Genomic DNA, 20,605 nt, shown 5'->3' with positions numbered 1-20,605 from the left:
GATCCTCCTGCTTTCAGTCTCCTCAGTGCTGAGATTACAGGTGTGCATCACTACGTCCAGACTCGGGCCGTCTCAGCCTACCCTGAGGGCAGGGCTGGTGCACGGCATGTAGTGTGAGGGGTCAAACTGTAGTCCCTGTGCTTGCCTAAGCTTGCCTAAGCAAGTGCTTTAGTCTGCTGAGATATCTTGCCAGCCTGTTTCTTGCTTTTATTTCAATTGTTGTGTATTCTTCCTCAAGAACTTCTATATTTATGGTTTTCTTTCATTGTTTTTATTTCTCAGTCATTTCTTTGCAGTTTAGGGAAATTATCCAAGTATGTCCTCAACATTCTCAACATTACTGAATGAAATTTTCCATTATGAGAATTCTGGTATGTGTGAGTGTGTGATTTTGAGGATTAAGCCCTGGGGTGCTCTCCTACTGAGTTACAACTTAATTTTATTTTGAGGACAGGGTCTCACTAGGTTACCCAGGCTGGTCAAACTAGAAAGAGCTATGTAGCTGTGCCCTATGGCTGCAACCACAAGGCATATATCTCAGTTCCTGTCTCTTTCTCCCTGTCCCAGGGCTGATCATGCAGGCGGTGGTGGTGGTGGATATGCATCGATTCATGAAGGCTGAGCCAGCAGAACAGGACTTGCATCAGTACTCTGCCAAGTCATATTGCCATTGTCTTTGTGCCCTCATCAAACTAGTAATAATAGGGCTATACTTTCCTAATCATGAGCACCCCACGAAACTATGGAAAACCTGTACCCATCATTATGAGCTCTGTTGGGGTACTGCTTTAGAAGGACTGGGTTGAGGTTAGAGAGGATTAGAGAGAAATAATTCACTCGGAAAGGAGTGCAGAGAGTGTACTTACAGTGTTGTCAGCAGCTTTGAGAGTTAGTGGATGTTAGAAAGATCCAGCTTTGGAAAATATTGAGTAGTGGGAGACCTGGCGCCTGAGACCCCTGGTGAAACCATTTTGTGTTTTGTGTTATTAAAGAGAACTACCTAGGACAGGATGAGCACCTTACTGGGAGAAAAGTCAAACCATTGCCTTTGTTAAAATTCATGAGAAAAAACCTTTCATAGTAGAGGATATTTTTTCCATGATCATTAAAGAATGGGTGGAAGTGATATGAGGGGACAGTGTCAACTGCCATGCATGACAGGGATCCATGAGTTCCCCCACTCTAGCTCTCTCTGTGAGAACAGAGTGGCAAAGGGGAAAAGGCCTCAGAGTGATGCTCTCTGCAGCTCCTCTGTTGGGTCTGCTTTCTGTCCTGCTGTGCAGGAGGAGAGCTGGTGCTCATGTCATGCAATTCCACACGCTGCTGTTCCTGGCCACTCCTGGCCTCAGCCAATGCACAGAGCCCACTAGTGAGGATCCTTCCAGGAAACTGATGTCAACCAAAACAGTAGTTTCTGACCTTGGCAAACCAATCCAGATGGCTCTTTCTGTCTGCAGAAGTTCCCCAGTCATTGGAAGAACTTGGCATTGATGCTCCATGTCCTGGTCAGCCTTTCCTCAGCCTGTATGCTGGAGTCACAGATGTGGGTCTTCTGAAAGGAAATCTGTAACCTCCTAAGCTTTTCTTCCAATGGCCAAGGTCTCCCTTGCTGGGCTTCTGTAGGCATGCTCACTATCCTCCTGTCATCTGGGAGGACTCCTAGTCATCCACACCATCTCCAAGGCCAGAGTCAGGCACTATACTTAAAGCCAAAGAGTGAAATGGATTGGTATTCTGATGGACCCAGTGAAGATACTTAAAATCTACCCTAACCATTGGAATTGGAGGGGAGCTCTCAAAGGTGGATTGAAGGTTAACTTATCTAAAAGCGACCTCCAAGAAAAGACACTGCCTACTTACAAAGCTAGGAAGAAACAAACTAATCTCTTAAGTCCATTAGGGAGAAGGTGAGGCTCAGGTCCACTTCTTCTACCACTGTGGGGAGAAGGTTGTGTGACCTGGCAGGCTAAAACTATACTTAGGGCTCTGCCATGTCATCTGGCTGCTGTGCCCTGGCTTCTGCTCAGATCAAAGGAGGGGCTCATGCTGTCTTAGATATGTCTCTTAGCTTTTTCTCTCCCAGAGTCTGATGTCAGGCCATGCTAGACCTTTGTGTGCTGACATGGAATGAATGAATGAATGAATGAATGAATGAATGAATGAATGAGTGAATGAGCACATCTTCTGTTGGTCTGGTGTCTGAGAGCTTTTTCCAGAGCTCCAGGGATCCATACATGGCATGAATGCTGCTTATCTATCAGTCCTGTTTGCATGATAAGATCCTTACTAATGAGGTCACAATTCTGAAAGAAGATAAGCCAGTGATTCCCTGTAAGTGTTGCTCAGTCCATGACTGTGTCCTTTTCCCTGGCAGAGGATGGAAGATGTTTCACCTGAAGAGACTGCCAGCCCTAGAGCCCATTGTTAGCACCAGCACGGGCTCGATCTGTCTGCTGTGCTCCACTCTGGCCAGGGGGCTCTGGGTGACTCCTGGTCACATCTGCGCCAGTGGGCTCAACATTACCCCTGACTGCAACCATGTGCCCAGTCTTTATGACCATGGCTTCTGCTCATGTTCCTCATTTGCTCTACAGTTCCCTGAGGGAGCTGGAGCCCTGCCCTGGACTGCAGCCTGCTTGGTGGGGCCCCGACAACCTGCCCACTACCATCTGCCAGCTAATGTCCTCTTTTAACCTAAATGGGGGTCCCTGTGGGATCAGGATGCTGCCACCTGCCCCAGTGCACAGCTGCCGCCTAGCTGTTGTTGTGGGGCCTCCATTCGCTTGTCTGGACCAATCAGATCAGATGGGCGGAAGCCACAGCACCATCTTCGCAGCAGGACCTCTCCAGCAGGTGAGTTCCCCTCCACCCTAGTCATAGAGTCTTGACACTTCTGGTTTCCTCTTCTCAGGAAATTCTACCCCAGACTGCAAAGGTTGCAGATAATTTTTACCATTACAAGGCACACTTTTCCATTTTATCAACACGGACTTCCATTAGTTTATGTAACAGTCAATAAAAGTATGGTTCTAGGGTCTGCTAACTGTATAAGGGCATTAAAAAATTCACATCTGATCATTTTAAAGCCTGGTTTCTTTAAAATATTTCAAAGCCAAAAATTCTATTTATTGTATAATAAGACTGCCCTTTCTCATGCTGGAAGGTTGAGCATCTAAATGCAAGCAAGTGAAAGAGCTTGTAAGTGTTAGCTCACAGTAGCCCACCCTGACCATGCTTCCCAAAGTCATCCTTGCCCTCAACTGCTGAATCTCCCACTAAGATGACGTGGGCAACCTTTGTGCCATGGCTACTGATAAAGGAACAGGGGACCCGCCAATATTTTCTGAAAAAAAAAATGGATGGATGAAGAAATCAATTAAACATGCAATTTATAAATCCTGTAAAGGAAAGACACTCAGAGATTTAAAAAATCAGGAGTGGAAGGCAGAGAGTTGCTTAATGGGTACAGTTTTTCAGTTTTATCAGATGAAAAGGTTTTGGAGATCGATTATTCACTGATGGTTCAACAAGATGAATATGCATAACATGACCAACCTGCACTTAGAAATGGCTCAGTTCCACCAGAGCGAGGCGTTGTCTTCTTCACTGGCTTGTCCCCATGGTATTAGGGTCTCGATCAGTATTTGTTGAATGAGTGAATTTTGCCCTACTTTGTAACCTCATGGTTTTATCTGCTACATGTGAATTGTTTAATATATTTAACTACCCCTATCTTGAGGCATTATAAATTATTTTGAAGTGAAACATTTCAGTTTGTAGAAGTTTATTTAAACAAAAACTGACATTGGACATGAAATTAAAGAACCCTGAGCTACATTGCCAGTCATTTTTATTTTTTAAAATTTTGAGACAAGATCTCAGAGTTGCCCAGTCTCTGCTCAAATTCTGAATCCTCCTGATTCAGCTTCCTGAATAGCTGAGGTCACAGGCATGCATTGTTCTTTTAAATATTTTTCAATCGTTTCTTCCTAGTGGAGCAACTCCTTCCACAGCACCTAGTCCACTTTTTCCTCTTCCCAGTTTGCATTATAGACAGACTTCATATCACCCCACACCACTTTCTTACTCATATTGTGAAGAAGCAAAGTTTAAACTCAGTGCTGGCAGGTTGCTAGGCTGCTTTCCACTGAGATTTCCCATCAGTACTCAGAAATACACTTCCCGCATGGAGGGGAGTGTTTCTCCTCTTGCTTTCTCTGACTGCGCATCAGTAGATGTTGTTTCATTTTGCAGAGCTCACCCTCATCTTCACCTGTCTAAATGTTATCCATCTTCCCAAGCTCCTCCAGGAGCTCCACACCCATCCTGCCTCCCTGAATCCAAACTGCATGGTCTCTTTTATCCATGCTGGATTTTTCTGGTATTCCATGTATCTGTCACACGAGGTGGCCTCAGACCACCGTCTAGGGTTGGTCAAGTTATGGATCACACTCTCATGACATGTAACACCCTGGACTGCAAAACCTTAAATGATCTTCAAATTGCAATGTAGTCTTATTCTCAAGATAATAAATATTTTAAATTTGCCTTGCTAAGTTTTATGAAAAACCAGATAGTTGTTTGAGAGATGAAAGAACATCTTCACAATAAAATACTTACCTCTTCCTAATGAATGTATATTATTTGCACATTACCTACATATCACCCTCCCATAAATAATTTTAATTCTTAAATTCCTATTAGCAATCCTTGATCACCTCACAAAATCCATTCCTGCCCATTTTGGCTCAGATTTTGCCTTTGGCTTTTCTTAAGAAAACACTATTAAGTGTGAATGTATATTTCCTTCAGAAATTAGTGTACAATAAGTTTTATAGTTATATGGAGAGTTTTGGGACTTTACATACAGGAGCAGGGCCATAGGAAACTCACAGCATGTCTTTCACTTTCCCTCATTTTTGTAGATGGAAAAGAAAACCATTTGGATGGGTGCCACCTGCAGCCAGCCTGAGCGCACGGTGCTGCATCCTCTCCCTGCACATGCTGGGGGCCTCTGGGCTGAGCGTCCAGACAGGTGCCCTGTGAGAAATCTTGCAAGGACCATTCTGCACCGAACACTGAGGCTGAGACTACAAGGCCAGGCTTTGCCTTTTGACCTCCAGGATCTGTATTCTCTTCACTGGTTCTTTTCTCCACTCCCAAATGCTTTCTGGTTGTGCTGTTTCAGGTCCAGCAAAGCCCACCCGCGGTAGCCTGGCCAAGGCCACCTACCGTCTTCCTCGTAGAGAAGACCCAAGTGTGCTTGCGCCTCTGCTTCTTTTTTCCCTCCATCAAATTTGATCAGATGAGCAACCTCAAAACATCGTTCATAGAAGTGGTTCCTCACCCACTTATCTTCAGGATTATCGAAGTAACAGGCCAGAACGTACAAGTTATTATATACATCTTCAAGGTACCCTTTGAAGAGAAAAGAATCATAAACTGCAGCAGAAAAATGGCTCAAGTCATATTCTTTGGAATAGTAAATTAAAACACTGATAGTTGTCCCCTATTCTTTTTTTTCTTTTCTTTCCTTAAAAATGTGGTTAAATTCAGCACTCTGGGAGGCTGAGGCAGGAGGATCACAAAATAGAGTCCAACTCTGGCAATTTATCAACTTAGTGAAATTGTGTCTCAAAATTTAAAAAAGGCCTGATTATGTAACTCAGTGCAAAGGTCTTGAGTTCAAGTCCCAGCACAAAAACAATCTGATTAAGTGTTTCATAAATCAAATCTGAAGACAAAATTAATTTATTCTAGTGATTAAAATAATTACCTTAATTATGTGCACCTAGCAAAGCAACAAAAGCCCTTGTGAAAACTGAGAACATTTTAGAAACTGATATAGTATCTGGTTGAAGCAGAGGACCGTAAAATATAAAAGAGAATAATGTCTGTTAGTGATGCATTTCATTCTTTCAGAAGGAATATTAGTATCACTGAATACTTTTTGCCCCTTGAAGGTCACAAAATAATTAGAAATTATAGACCAAACAATATTTCTTAACCATAGAAATATAATATAAATGAAGAAAGTGGAGAAGATGGGGGAAATAGCAAGGTGTCTTCATTCCAAAGGGGGACATCACACGACTAACCGTGTTTATCAAGATAGCCTTAAAGCGTGCTGCAACGTGAACCAATCTTATAAACTACTGCAGGAGTAAACTTGAACACAAGCATTTGTATGTTCAAAAAAATTCTGCCTCTGTTTCATAGACCTCTTTTTATTTTGTTATAAACCTCTTTTTAATGATGAATATGAGCAAATGAGGAAACTGCTTGCTATTTAGATATTTATTCTGAAAGCACATCTGTAAGTACATCATAGCCACCGGGTTATAGTTCAGGGGCCCTTCTCATAACAATCATTAGGCGCTAGAATTTATTGACCCTAATTGCTCTCTCCGATCAGAAAAGGCAGTAAGTATGTTCCTGAAGGGCCACAATTGTGAAAAATGTCCCCCATTCGTACACCCATGTGATGAAATTAAAAGGCTCAGAACAGTGCATGGAGCTGAGCACGGCGAAGGGCACCTGTCAAGAACTGTGAATAAGTCACTCTAATGTTTCAAAAGAAATGGTAAAACTCATGCCATTTCTCATATATATATGTCTTCATTACAAAGGGGGAAATCACACAATTTGTTTGTGTCTGTGTTTTTCTTTCTCTTCATTTCTTCTTTTTTCTTTCTTTTCCTCTTTTTTCACTATTAGAGACTGAATTCAGGGTCTTTGCACTGAGCTATGTCTCCATATCTTTTTATTTTTTCTTTTATTTCTTTCATATCTTTTGAGGCACTATCTTATTAAATTGCTAAATTACCCAGACTGGGCTCAAACTTGCAATCATTCTGCCTCCGACTCCCAAAATGCTGAGATTATTTTTTGAAATACATATATTTCCTAATATAATCGGACTGCTAAAATGTGATTTTTAATATTTTATGTTCTTGATCATATAAAATGACTAAAGTTATTATCACTTTAATATATCAGTAAGTAAAACATATTGCATTCTCTAATGTAATAAAATGTATATATAATATATATACATATGCTATACATATGTATATATGTACATATATTTGTGCAATAGTTTCTCTATTTTTCAGTAACTAAATATAAATACATTCCCAACTTTTCATAAAGCCTTTTTCGAACCATGTATTGTACTTGTATAAACTCTCAAGGTTTCATATTTATGTCTAATAGCTAAGCGATTTTTCTGTAGCTATGAGCTGTAACCTTCACATTCGAAGTGGGCTTTTCTCCTGGTATGTGGACCCCTCCTTTGAATTATCTAGTGGGTATATTGAGAAGACAAAAGTCAGGGTTTTTTTTGTTTTGTTTTGTTTTTGTTTTTTTGCGGAACCAGGGATTGAACTCAGACCCTTGCACTTGCCAGGGAAATGCTTATTCCATTGCGCCATCTCCCTGAGCCCCTAGAAAAAAGTCAGTTCTATGGTTGGATATTTATTTAGATATTGTGCTCCCTGAAGAGGAAACACCATGATGAAGAGAAAGGAAAAGTTCTAGCTAATGTCCTGTTTCAGTGACGCACACAATACCACTGGCATGTTGAAGGCTCTTGTACATCTTGTAATAAAGCACTTCAACTCACCTTGGTTCACACCATATTTTCCAAACTTTCCTTAACAGGTTGTTTTGTTTACTTGAAATGTGACTTTACAGCAAGCAGGAATGTTTTCTAAAGTCCTTTACATGATTCTAGCTTGATGCTTTTAAGTTGCAAGAGAGGAAACTGATGCGAGGTGACTATTGTTAGTGCCATAACTTTGATCAAATGAACTTCTCTGTAAGCCTAGAGTGACAGTTTTTCCAAGGAGAAGCCATGAGGATGCTGAGCTGCATTATTTCAGGACAATTTCACAGACCCCATGATGATGTGGATGGAGCCTGGTGTATGATATATATATATCATACACACATATTAACATGTAGTAACATAAGTATGTTTTAAGATTTAGGATTAATTCATTAATAAAGTAATTGCAAATATCTCATTTTCTGGAAATGCCTTGTTCTAGTCACAGTTTTCCTCAATAAAGTTCATGTGATGCCTATGAAAAAATTGCACAAATTAAAAAATAACCATATCAACATTATGGGTTGTTCAACTAAAAATTGTCCATGAATTTTTTATCTTTCTTTTTTAAGGTATTTGGTTGTTGCAGAGTCTCACTACACAGCTCAGAGTCGTGGTGATCCTCTTATTTTTAGCCTCCCCAGTGCTGGGATTACAGCCATGCGCCACTATGCCTGGACTCTGGCCAGCTCTGCCTGCCCCCCAAACCACGGTCCCTGTGCTTGCCTAAGCAGTCGCTTTAGTCCGTTGAGCTATCTCGCCAGCCCCTATTTTTTTTTTTTAATTGCAACAGACCTAATTTTCTATATTTGAGTCAGGCAAAATCCAGAGCTTTTTGTTGGAGATAACTCTAGAGAAACATTATTCTGAGCAAGAGGTGATTTTTGTCCTATTTAACAAATTCAACTTTAATTACTACAAATATATGATAAACCATTCAGTGAAGAAAATTGTTTTCATTACTTTTATGACCTGTATAACAATGTTTTCTATTCTACAGCTAGGATTTATTAGCTTTTTAAATTGGAAAAGTATTTTCATTTATATGCATAGTTATTTTTTAATAGAACACTGGAAATTAAAATGTGTTCTACTTTAAAACAGACTTTTTAGCACTTTCCCTCTTTTTAATGACAAAATAGTTTATGACAAGCTGACTCATTCATGACATCTTATGACAAGTGTGATATTTGGCTCATACTTTTGCTACTGAAATGAAAACTATTTAAAACCATGAATATGATGAAATCCAACTTAAAAAAGATTGATGGGCAAAATTTGTCTTGATTAATTCTGCTTCCAGTATAGATATCACTTCAGAATTTGAGGCTAATATTGGATGTAGTTTTAGTGTTTCTTTTAACATAATAGCATGTTTTATTTTATAGTACTGAATTTCTTGAGAAATTATATAAATCAAATTTTTACTTATTTTTCATGAACACTTCTCTTTAATTTTTTATTTCAAAAATTTTTAAAGTTTTGTTATTCTTTATTTTAAATAGAATAGAAAAATAATAGATAAGACATCAGAATTGATACACAATCTCAAAAAACTGAAGATGATAGGTTTTCAACAGTGATTGTTATATTGTACCTTGTTGTCAATAAGCATGAAAAATTGCTCAAAAAATTTAAGTATTAACTGCTGCCTTCAAAAAACCAAGAGGAATTAGTAATACAATCATCTTAGCTGTTCTGAGTATATACAAATATGATTTTTCCACAATTTTTTCCTTTCTTTTTTCCTTTCTTTCATCTCAATTATTCATTCCTTTTGAGCAGTTTCTTTCCATTTTACTCTATCTATTGTGCCTTTCAAATTTTATTTGCTTGATTTCAAGTTCTTACACTAGGAATATAATATGACATTTGCACACGGCCCAATTCACTTATGAGTACAGCCTCTAGTTGCATTCATTTTCCTATAAATCACTTTTTTATTTTAATTTTAGGAAAGGGTCTACAGGTTCTCACTACCAAATTGGACTCGTAGTGATCCTCCTGTTTACAGCCTCCCAAGAGCTGGAATTACAGGCATGCACCACCACACCCAGTCTCAATTGCTGACTCAGCGTACCTGAGGGCGGGGCCGGCATGCAGGCCAATGGATTGAATCCCTGGTCCCTCTACCTGCTTGCAGGTGCTTTAACCTGCTGAGCTATTTGGCCGGCCCTAAATCATATTTTAAATTTCATCGAAGTTCTATTTTTAAATCAATCACGCAGCTACAAGTTTCTCATAATATAAACAACCATCTGCTACCCCACCCCTTCATTCTACCTGACACCCTCTCTTGTATTACTGCTCTCATTCTTGTACTTAGTAGGGTCAGCACCTGATGAGAAATAGGCCCTAATGCCACCAGAGTGCTAAAGACTTCTGCTGCCCTCTCTCCCCCACTGTTGTCCTTGGCCTTCTTAGCTTTCTCTATGTAACACAGGATGATGAAAATATCCCAGATATTCATATCCTATAAAGACATGAAATTAAATCCACATGTTGGCAAATTGGCAAAATGTGGGCTTTTTTTTCCTTTGGAATCTTGTGGTATTTTCATCTAAAATACTGAGGACAAGAATAATCGAGAACACCAAATCTACATGCCAAATTCTAAAATTAACTTTTTTCTCCTTTCACTATGAATGATCAATTCCTTAGTGGTCACTATAGAGATGGGAAATATGAGGGAGGAAGGAAAGAGAGAAATTCAGGGAGAAGCTCCAAAATGCAGAGATATGGAACTATCCCTGTTTTCTCTTTAGCACAATAAATACCCAGCAAAACAACCTCTGAAAAAAAAAAAAAAGAAAGAAAGAAAAAAAAAACAACCTCTGATCTATCTCACAATGACTGGAAGACTACAAAACCCCTAACACATACAAGTGATTAACTGCTCAAGAGATGAAAATGCTTATTACTCTGGCTTGATTATTATACATTGTAGCAAATTACCATAATGTATCTCATAAAGAGGTACAAATTAAAAATAAATAAATAAAATGACTAGTTCCTAATACATAACTAAGAAATACTTGTGGCAACAATATCCATATAATTATGATACAGATGAAAATATTTTGATATTCAAAATATATATTAACTTTCTGGAAAATATCAGACTGGGCCAAAAAGAGACTTACTAGAAATGACTTGATGGAAAATAATTTTAACAATGTTAATAATAATTGTGCATTGCTGGTATTTCATTGTGTTTTCATTATTCACTAGCATAAATTCGTAGATTCCTATCAACAGGATATCGTAACACTTTCAAAGCTCAATATATAAATGCTAGACAATTAGCACACTTTGCAATCTGAAAGTATGTCCTCAGTGAAAGTCAGTGTTGAGATAATACACAGGTTAATGTAAAGGTTTGTAATGAGTGATGCGAGATTTAAATCACTGGGAAATTCTGTTTATTCTATTAGATGCTATGCACTGTCTTCCCAAGCGTAGGATGATAATCCAGTGGCAGTCTTCTGACTCCACTTTCATTGTACTTTGTCTCATAAATATGCTTAACTGGCCAGGCAAACCTGTGCTAAGTCATCTTACTGTCTCCAACTCACACTGGAAACCACTGGGACCCTTCCTCCTGCGCGGTGCTAAACCTGCAGGCTTTCCCTCCCTGCCTCCACTTACCTTTCCGTTCAGCCGCCTCGGCCCTGGTTAGGTACTGATAGAGGAAATCGAGTTTATCAGGCTGCTGCTCTAGGGGCTTCTGTAGCCAGAAGACAGACCTCAGTCTCGCAGCCTCCCTCAGGGCATCCCACTGCTCCATCAGTGCAAAGACCTCGCCAAAGGACTTGTGATAGCCGTCCCGCAGCATGTCCACGCAGATGTTCTTCTTGTACGAGTTCCTGTAGCTGGGATAAGAACCAGAACACAGAAGACTTCCTCCCAATCCTTTCAATCCTGTGCTGTTTTCATTCTTCAATAAGTACAGGTTGGACTATGCTTCTTTTTCCCCCTTTCAGTAAAAGCACTAAAACTATCAAAAGATTTTTGCTTCAAACACTTAATTGAACAACGTCAGTTTAATGAAAAATGCCAAGAGCTATCTACATACACTAAGTTTAAAGGAATTACATTATAAAACTACAGTTCCAGAGCTAAGCTCCCTTTGATAAGGACAAATAAGGTAATTGGACAGATAACATTCAAAAATACTTGATACACCAACCTCCTGCCTAAAATCAACCAATGAACCAGTCAAAATTCCTAATAAGATAGGCAAAAATCAAGCTTGGTGTTTAATATAAGAACAATGGGGCTAGCGAGCTAGCTCAGTGGTCTAAAGTACTTGCTCAGGCAAGCTTAGAAAGCAAGCAGGGACTGTGGTTCAATGCCTGGCACCACATACTGCACCAGCCCCATCCTTAGGGCAGGCTGAGCTGGCCAAAAAAAAAAAATTGAATTTTTGGGACAGGGAGTTAAATCAGTAGAATAAATGCTTGCCTGGCAAGTGCAGGGTCCTGAGTTCAAACTGTGGTACCTCAAAAAAAAAAAAAAAGTATTCTCATTGTATGTTCTGGAAGTTCATTCATTCATTAGGAAAACATTGAAATCGATTACTAAATACATATATTTGTTTTCAGTTAGAATTAAGTTAATGGTTTGTTATACTAATAATTTGCTGCTCACTTTCAGCTGGTGGGAGGCTGAGAAAGGTGGATTACTTGACTCCAGAAGTTTGAGAACAAGCTAGACAACCTTGTAAAGTCTGATCTCAACAAACAAAAACAAAGACCACACAAACAGAAAAACAAACTCACTTCTTACTTCAATAAAAAATAATATGCAAGGGGATAAATGAAGTGACAGATGACTATTTCATGTATTGATTCAATAAACTGCTATTGTATTTCAGTTTCTGTCCATGGGTCCACTCCAAATAGATCAAATGCCTTGTGAAGTCCTCAATGTCATGGTAGAATGCACCCAACAACTAGAATAGGCAAATGATAAATAATTATTGAAAATCCATGAACAAGAAGTCAAGATAAGTAGAAGATAATAGATTTTGGGTGGCTATTACTTTATCAAAAGGATAACCAGATGCTGCAATGTATGGTTTTATATTAATTATTTCATATTTTTTCCCTGTATTTTAGGGAAGGGTCTACAGGGTGTTCAGGATCTCACTACTAGATTGGACTCATAGTGATTCTTCTGGTTACAGCCTCCCAAGTGCTGGGATTACAGGTGCACGCCACCACACCCAGGGGTGGGGCCAGCACAGCAGGCCCGGGGATCAAACCCCAGGCCTGTGCACCTGCTTGCAAGTACTTTAATCCACTGAGCTATTTGGCTGGCCCCACATTTTTAAAAGGAGACAATTCATTATTTAGAATAACTGCCTTTATGTCATCATATTACAATAAATACTTCCATGTAGAGGGAGAAGAGCTCAAAATTAAAGCACCCTTGGTTGAGCCCAGTTTGACCCAACTTTCCTAGACTTGACTTCTTACCTCTGAAATCTATTAGTACCTGCCCTCCCTACATCACAGGATTTTTGTAGGAACCAAAGGAAATTATCTCTGCAAAAATACTCTAGGAAATGTGAAACCTTAGGCTTCTAGTTTTTGGCTACTGGCAATGCATTAATCTATAACATTAAAAACAAGACAAAGCAAAATAAAACTATCCAGCTTCCATCTGTGCAGAATTTCTTATTCAGTGGATCCATTTAGGTGTAGGACAGAGTGATCAGGAAGAAAGTGGTGAGATACGAAGTTGTTTTTGTTTTGCTTTATTTTATTTTATTTTATTTTATTTTATTTTATTTTATTTTTACAGTAGGGACCACACCACGATGAGACTTCTAGGTACATAATGACAAGAAGTCGAGATTCCAAGCAAGGAGTGATGGGTAATAGGTGCTGCTGCACAGTCTGAGTGTAGATGCTGGCAGGATGCAGACATAGTTTGGAGAAAGCTGCCGAGGGGAGCACCACCTTGGAACTGTAGCCTTCCTCCAGCTGACAGACAAGTTATTACAGAACTAGTGCAGAAGAGAACAAAATGAACACACACCTAGGTTAGCAATCAACAGCCACCACTGGGTGTGAGTCCGAGAAGAAAAGTAGCAGTTGTTTGCTCCTGCCAATGAGGCAGAGGGGAAGAGGATGCAGAAGCAAGTGGCAAGATGCTGCCCAGCAAGGGCCACATGCTCATGTGCTCACTCCACTCAAATCCCTGAGGCCCATGGAACAGAACAAGACAACATCATGTGAAAGCCAGTGGGCCCTGAGAGTACAAGATATACATATCCTGTGTCCCACCTCGACGCTTTGAAGGCAGGAAGATAAGCAACATCCCTTTGGCCACCTCCTCCTATACAAGGCAAGAGAAAGCTGCAAGTGACCAAGGATTTAGAAGCAGCAGAGGACCAGGACCAGCTCTAGAATTTCCACAGTCCCAGAACAGTAAGAGAAGAATGACAGACTATTTCAATGGGCTTCAGGTGTGACAGGACATTCTGGAAAGAGAGGGCCCATGTACTACCACTGTGTTATGTGGCCATGGAAAGAGGGTGTGTGCTGAGAGGTTGGTTATGGGCTGCCCACCGGAAAGGAAGACAGAGCCATAATTGAAATGAAGGGCACTGGGGAGCACTGGCAAGGCTCCGTCCAGCTCTGCCCATGCTATATTTCCAGATAGAAAGAAAAACAAGGACGGGTCAAATGCACCAGAGATGGTCACTCTCTAGGACTCCACAAGCTAAGACTGCATTCAGCTATATCAGAGAGAATTTGATCCACAGTGTCTGGAAAAATAAACACTTCAATTTTTTTTGCATAAAGTTAAGCAGATTAGGGCCTGTACACAAGGCGTCTGGGAACACAAATACCCTGTGTGATCTTGGGTGTATTGTGCCCAACCCAAGCTGGAGTTCTATTAGCAAAGAAGAGAAAAGGACTAGAGACTGGGAAGGCAGATGCAGTGACAATTATCAGGTCCTCCTTTGTGACCTGAATCTAGTATCTCTCTTTTATACCTGATTTCCCTTTACTCCCCAGAGAAGTCAGATAAGATGTGGGATTCCTAGTTAAACTGAATACCATATAAACAACAAATGATGCATACTGTTTTGTATTAGAGTGCCCTAAGTACTGCATGGGACATAATTCATGCTAAAAATGTTTCTGATGTTTTGAAAGTGAAATACAATGCCCTATCATGTATTTGCTCCCATCAGTCAAATGCAGTTTCTCTACAGGAAAATAGGATGAAACTGAGAGGTTTTACAATTCTGAGCAACCTGAGAAATTGCCAAATTGGATGGACTTTACCTGAGAGTGACAAGATTGGATTTTTTACACTAGGGAGGATCAAGGCTCAGGGCCAGAATTAAAATTAAATTATAAAAAAATAAAGACTTTCAATTTAGCATCCTGGAGGTTGTGACTCTGAAATTCACTTCTGATCTGAAGGAAGGGATGGAAGGAGGGTAGACTAGGAGCAGAGAGAAGAGCTGGGGATGCTAGTGGTTCTGGAAAAGAGACACTGGGGGCTGTGGCTGGTGGAGCAGAGGCAGGAGGGCAGGCGGAAGTAAGGGGACCCAGAATTTATTTAGAAGATAAAAATATCCATTCCTTGGTGAATCAATGGATGCTGGGTGTGAAGGACAGAGAGAAACAAAGGTGGAAGACAGATTTATGGACTGGGTGACGGGTAACTTGTATTATGCCAAAGAGGAGAATGCAAAGCATCAACATGCTTGAGAAAAATGTTAAGTTTGAATTCACATAACTTGAATCGGGGAGTCCGAGGGAAGGTGCATTTGATGTTCCCAAATAAGTTTAGGGTGGTGGATGAGGCAACCCCGGCATGTTTCAAGCAAACGAAGCCACTTTTGCACATTTATGTGTCAGACATCTGTAAATGTTCCTAGAAGTAAAGAATGCCTGCCTAGGCAAACTTTGTTTTTAATTATATAGATTACAATTAAAACATTGAATTTACTTTTTTTTTTTTTTTTTTTTTTCCAGTAGTGGGGATTGAACTCAGGATCCTGTGCTTGCCAGGTAGGCGCTTATTCTACTGAGCTATCTCCCCAGCAAAACATTGAATTTAAATAATAAAAATAAACAGTAGGCATAGCAATTAAGAAATCATTCAGGTCTCACTATGTATATCGGACTCACAGTGATCCTCCTGTTTTCAGCCTTCCAAGTGCTGGGGTCACAGCCTTCCAAGTGCTGGGTGCGGCACCATGCCCAGTCTCAATTGCTTTTTCATTGTGCCCTGGGGGCAGGGCCGGCAAGGCATGCTGGGGATTGAAGCCCAGCCACTTCACTCTGCTTAAGCAGGCGCTTTAGTCTGCTGAGCTATCTGGCCTGCCCCAATTCTGATCTTTTTTGGAACAGAAATACAGATAACTACTGTCTAGGGCTTTCCTTCTTCCCTTCCGCTGCCTCTGGCTCATGACACAGGGCAGCAGCCCCTCAGGCGGCAGCATACTAGAGTGTTTTGGAAATGAACAGTCCTGTGTTGCAGGTATTCATGGTAGGATGAGAATGCAAGGATGCTGTAACCAAGGGAAGGCTATGGACTCCAATTAGGCAAGCTGCGTTTCTTCCCAAGATTTTGAGAGCTGAAGCAAGCAGCCTGGAATGGAGGTGGCGCTCTGAGCTGAGTTCGCCAGGCAGCAGCTTCTGCACAAGATTCTTGAGTTTTCTTGCTATCTACAAGTACTCAGTAGTTCCCTGTCTTGTCCTTTTCCTCTGTACTACCTTTTTTCTCAGTTCTTCCAGTTACCTAACATCCTTTCAATAACATTTCTGCCTTATTTGGTCAGGACCAGTTCCTGCTGCCTGGGACCAAAGAACACTGAGTGACTCCGACGCGGGAGGCCTATGATTGTTTCCAAGGTGTCTTTTACCTTCAGAACACCCATGACATAGAACTAATAACAGATTTTTTAATTTCAAGTAATTTTTTAAAATAGCCCTTCTTCACAGAAAAATTTCAAGTCGAAGTATATTTAAACACACTTACGTAATTACGATGACATCATCTCTATTTTTTCTCTTCATATTTTTGTGTGTATATGTAATGCCATTAAGTAAGCCTTGTTATTAATACATGAGAGCAATCTGATAAATAAGTTCCTATTTAAGCTTTGGTAGGTAATATGGATATTTAGTAGACAATTAAATAAAAATAAATAAATAGATTGAATATAAAAATGTATGTCAATTTCCATCACTATATTTTATGGAAATATTTCTTTTTGAGCAGAATGTATTTGTTGGGGAAAAGAAACTTCTTGTCTGAGAGATAGATGGGAGGGGGCCCCTAAGTGGGTGGTCCCCCAAAACTTGCTATTTTTTAACAAGACCATAGCCACAGTTTATTTAATTAATGGTAAGGAATTTTTAAAGCCATAAAAAATATAAACAGAACTTCAATTTGTTATTTTAATTGTATTTTACTTGAACATGAAGTTATTAGTCATTGGTTTAAAATCACTTATAATAAATTTAAAAAATTAAAAATAAAAATAAATCAATCACTTACAAGTATCAAACTAAACTAAAAGATGTTGTTTTCTACACAAGAAGAAAGACATCTCTTTGACCTGAAATTACTATACTTAGGTAAAGATGAGAATTCTGATAAAGTTTAATGGAGCAACTTAACATTGCACAGTCAGAGGGGCATTCTGAGAAGAAACTATATGCCTTTTGCAGGAGCAAAAGTGGTGGCATCCATAGACGCACTGGAAATCTGGAAATCTCTATCCTGTGGAGCACCTTTGTCACTGCAGATACCTGGGGCTGCACCAGGGCAGGAACACAACTGCAGAACAGACTTAAGAATAACATCAGACAGCCAGGCATTTCATACATGTTTGAAGGCCATTTAAAATCATTTAATGGCCTGTCTTGTCACTATTTTGAATTCACCCCAAAATTTCTTTAAAAAATGGTGAGATTTAAAAATATCTAGAAATGAACAAAAAAGAGAAAATGTGGCTCAAACTTTATGGCAGTTAAATGTCTGGGAGGGGTGGGAAACTGGGGCAGGGTGTTACTAGAACTCAGCCAAGGACATGTAACGCAGTTTCCAAGTTCTGCCTTGAACTATTCTCAACATCTACTACTATACTGATGGTGTACCCACAATGTGTCAGGCACTGTCTAGACATCATTTCTAACTCACTCAATAGCTGTGTAGAACACTACTTCCATTTTTAGTGATAAAAGATTCTCTTCGTAAGGTTGTGAATTGCCCAAAGCCGTACAAGCTAATAAGCCTCGGAGTTGAGATTCACACACAGCTCTCTTTGGTTACAAATTCTGACTGCTTCCCACGTCCTGCGTTGCCTCTGATTATATCAAATATTGTAGCTTTTTCTCCCTCTATGCAAATCTTTTCTTATTTGCATTGCTTGTTTAGGAATTTGACATAATTTGAATTATGATGTAAACTTCAACCTAAAAGCATTCTCTTCATCCATGCTAATCCACGTTTATGCTGGCTTGGGAAAAGAAATCAGCGTCATTTTGTGCCTCTCCCAGAGGATCTCTCTCCTTGGAAGGGGGAAGCAGCCAGCCAGCAGCATCCATGAAATCCAAATTAAATAGATATGATTCCTACTCAGGGGCATAAAATCCACAAGGAAAAGCAATGACAAACATTTAAAAGGATAAAAAGCACAACTTCTACCAACATGAGAAAGATGGATAGATGCAAGAAAGAGAGATAACCACCTATTTTATTCTCTCTGAACCTAAGCCAGTGCATAACCTTAAAGATTAACTTTCAAAATCTAAGGCATTATTGCCTTTTCAAATATATGATTAATATATTTAACATATTTCTTTATGGGATGAATTGAAATTATGGTGTCAAGGTGAAGCTTCACATTCAGTCAAATATTTCAAACACAGTTCAATAAAAACGATACTTTAAAACATGATCGTAAAATTTTTATTTAATCTGACAAAGATAAACTCAAAAGATATGTAATAGTTAATCAAAAGTCAGGATAATACTTTTATTCCATTAAGTTAATATTTATAAGTCATGAGTGGGTTGTCTGTGTCAGTTATAACGGTCTTACATTCATATTTCAGGGTAAATGTTACTGGAATCACCTATGGGATGATTACGTTCACTTAAATTAATACTTAAATAGCTTCAGTTAATATAATTTCCATGAAATAAAGTGACTCAGTATCACTGCCCATAATTTTCAATGTAGGTAGATGTTATATACAATTAAAAGGAAAAACATACAGTTGCTAATATACATGTACTAACTGATAACAAATTGTACAAGTGGTTTGGGTATGTTTAATAGTTCCGTGTGAGAAAGATACCATTTTTCCAGAAAGCTAAAACAATGATGCAGCTTTCTCTAGCCATATATTTAAGGAAAGAAATAAGAAAGTCAACTATGTTTGGAATGACTTTCCCTTAAAAGTATAGAGAATTAAAATGAAAACCTAGCAGCACTCATTTTACATACTAAGCTTTTAATAATTGTTATTCATACTATTGACTTGCCCTAACTGAAATGGTACTATCACCACTCAGACATATTTACAATAAACATCAAAGGATCACAAATTCAGAGAGAGTTAAAATTTTTAAAACTTTTGTTTCTCAAGTGCCACACACTCTAGGAAGAGAAAGTTATAGCAATAACAATGTTTCCTTTTCAAATTTTAAGGATTTTTCAGTGAGTTAACTGGTCTCTGGGGGCATCTACTGGAAATTCAGCAAACTGCAGTTGTGTCATGTAAATGTGATAACATTATTCACATTAATATAGATATTATTTTAATTGATATGCAAATCAAACAACACTCAAATAATAAAAATGTAAAGTTACACATGGTATTCTTTCTCACCCATTCGATAACAGCAAAGCACAAAACTGTGAGATGAGTTAACAAATACTCCATTATCAGAAATGTAAATACAAGTGGTATCCTACAGATGCACAATTTTTACGCAATATAAGTCTCATTGTTTTAAATGAGAAAGATATTTTAGAGTAAATATTTACAAAGTTAATGAGACATTTTGCTAGTCCAAATAAAATGCATATGAAAACACTTTCATTTTATTATGTCATCTCTAAAACAGTCACCTTGTACACCAGCATGTCCACCAATCACAAATAGTTAGATGAGCACTCCTATTTTCTATTTCTTAACTTAGCAATTATTTGTCAACATTTTCAAAAGTAAAATTATACCTGAATTAAAATAATCTTTCATAATAATTAGTCTTCGTAATTTGAATCAATCATTAAAATGAACATTATTAATTTTTTCTAATATTTTAAAGCTTCAAAGAATAACAAAGATATAATGAATATAATATAATCATTGCAACTTATGAATAATTTTAATGCATAGTTCAAAAATGTAGCTCTCTTCATACTGGAACAATTATCACTGATTATGTAGTAAGAATTTTACTAGCATAGTCATTATGACTGTCTTGATTTTCTTTAAAAATTTCAGGTGGTATTTACAAGGAAATTTAAAAATTGAATGTGTAAGTATTGTGCTACACTTACACTATTATATATTTAATGTATTGATATAACTTTAAATAAAATTCTCCTTTTTATAAAGATTGAAATATCTAACATTTAAGCTTTATTCGAAAAAAATCTACACGCATGTGCTAATTTATATTTTTTCTGAAAAATTCATAAAATTATCTGAATAAATAGAATATTACATGCAATTATGTAAATGAAAGTATCACAATAAAAGTGGCAACCAAAAATCAGAACATAAATATAGAAGATTTATGTTTCAGTTCATATTTATATTCAATTTAGCTAGTCGTGCTAGCTTTATAATTTTAAAAATAAATAAAATCTACTTCCCAGGAGATTTTTAATAGAATTTTATATGATTTTCTAGTGGTGTTTACTAATTGAAATATTTAGAGGAAACTATTACATGTACAAGTTTTAATTTATAATTTTACAAAATGTAAATAATTATCTAT

At 38.4% G+C, this 20,605-nt stretch overlaps 1 protein-coding gene across 1 annotated transcript in view; it reads right to left on the bottom strand.

The window, feature by feature from the left end:
* The window catches only part of Ttc29 (tetratricopeptide repeat domain 29), a 293,590-nt gene that overhangs the window by 249,208 nt on the left and 23,777 nt on the right, over window positions 1-20,605 (bottom strand). Inside the window, exons 4-5 of the mRNA XM_023705716.1 lie at window positions 11,258-11,481; window positions 5,233-5,418 (exon numbers count right to left, since the gene is read on the bottom strand). Of these exons, the coding sequence (XP_023561484.1) occupies window positions 5,233-5,418; window positions 11,258-11,481 (410 nt within the window). The remainder of the gene's footprint in view (window positions 1-5,232; window positions 5,419-11,257; window positions 11,482-20,605) is intronic.

The sequence above is a fragment of the Octodon degus genome, unplaced genomic scaffold (genome assembly GCF_000260255.1).
Source record: "Octodon degus isolate 3935 unplaced genomic scaffold, OctDeg1.0 scaffold00227, whole genome shotgun sequence".
Lineage (NCBI taxonomy): Eukaryota > Metazoa > Chordata > Mammalia > Rodentia > Octodontidae > Octodon > Octodon degus.
Note: the sequence above shows the minus strand (reverse complement) of the source record. Positions and strands in the feature narration are given on the sequence as shown.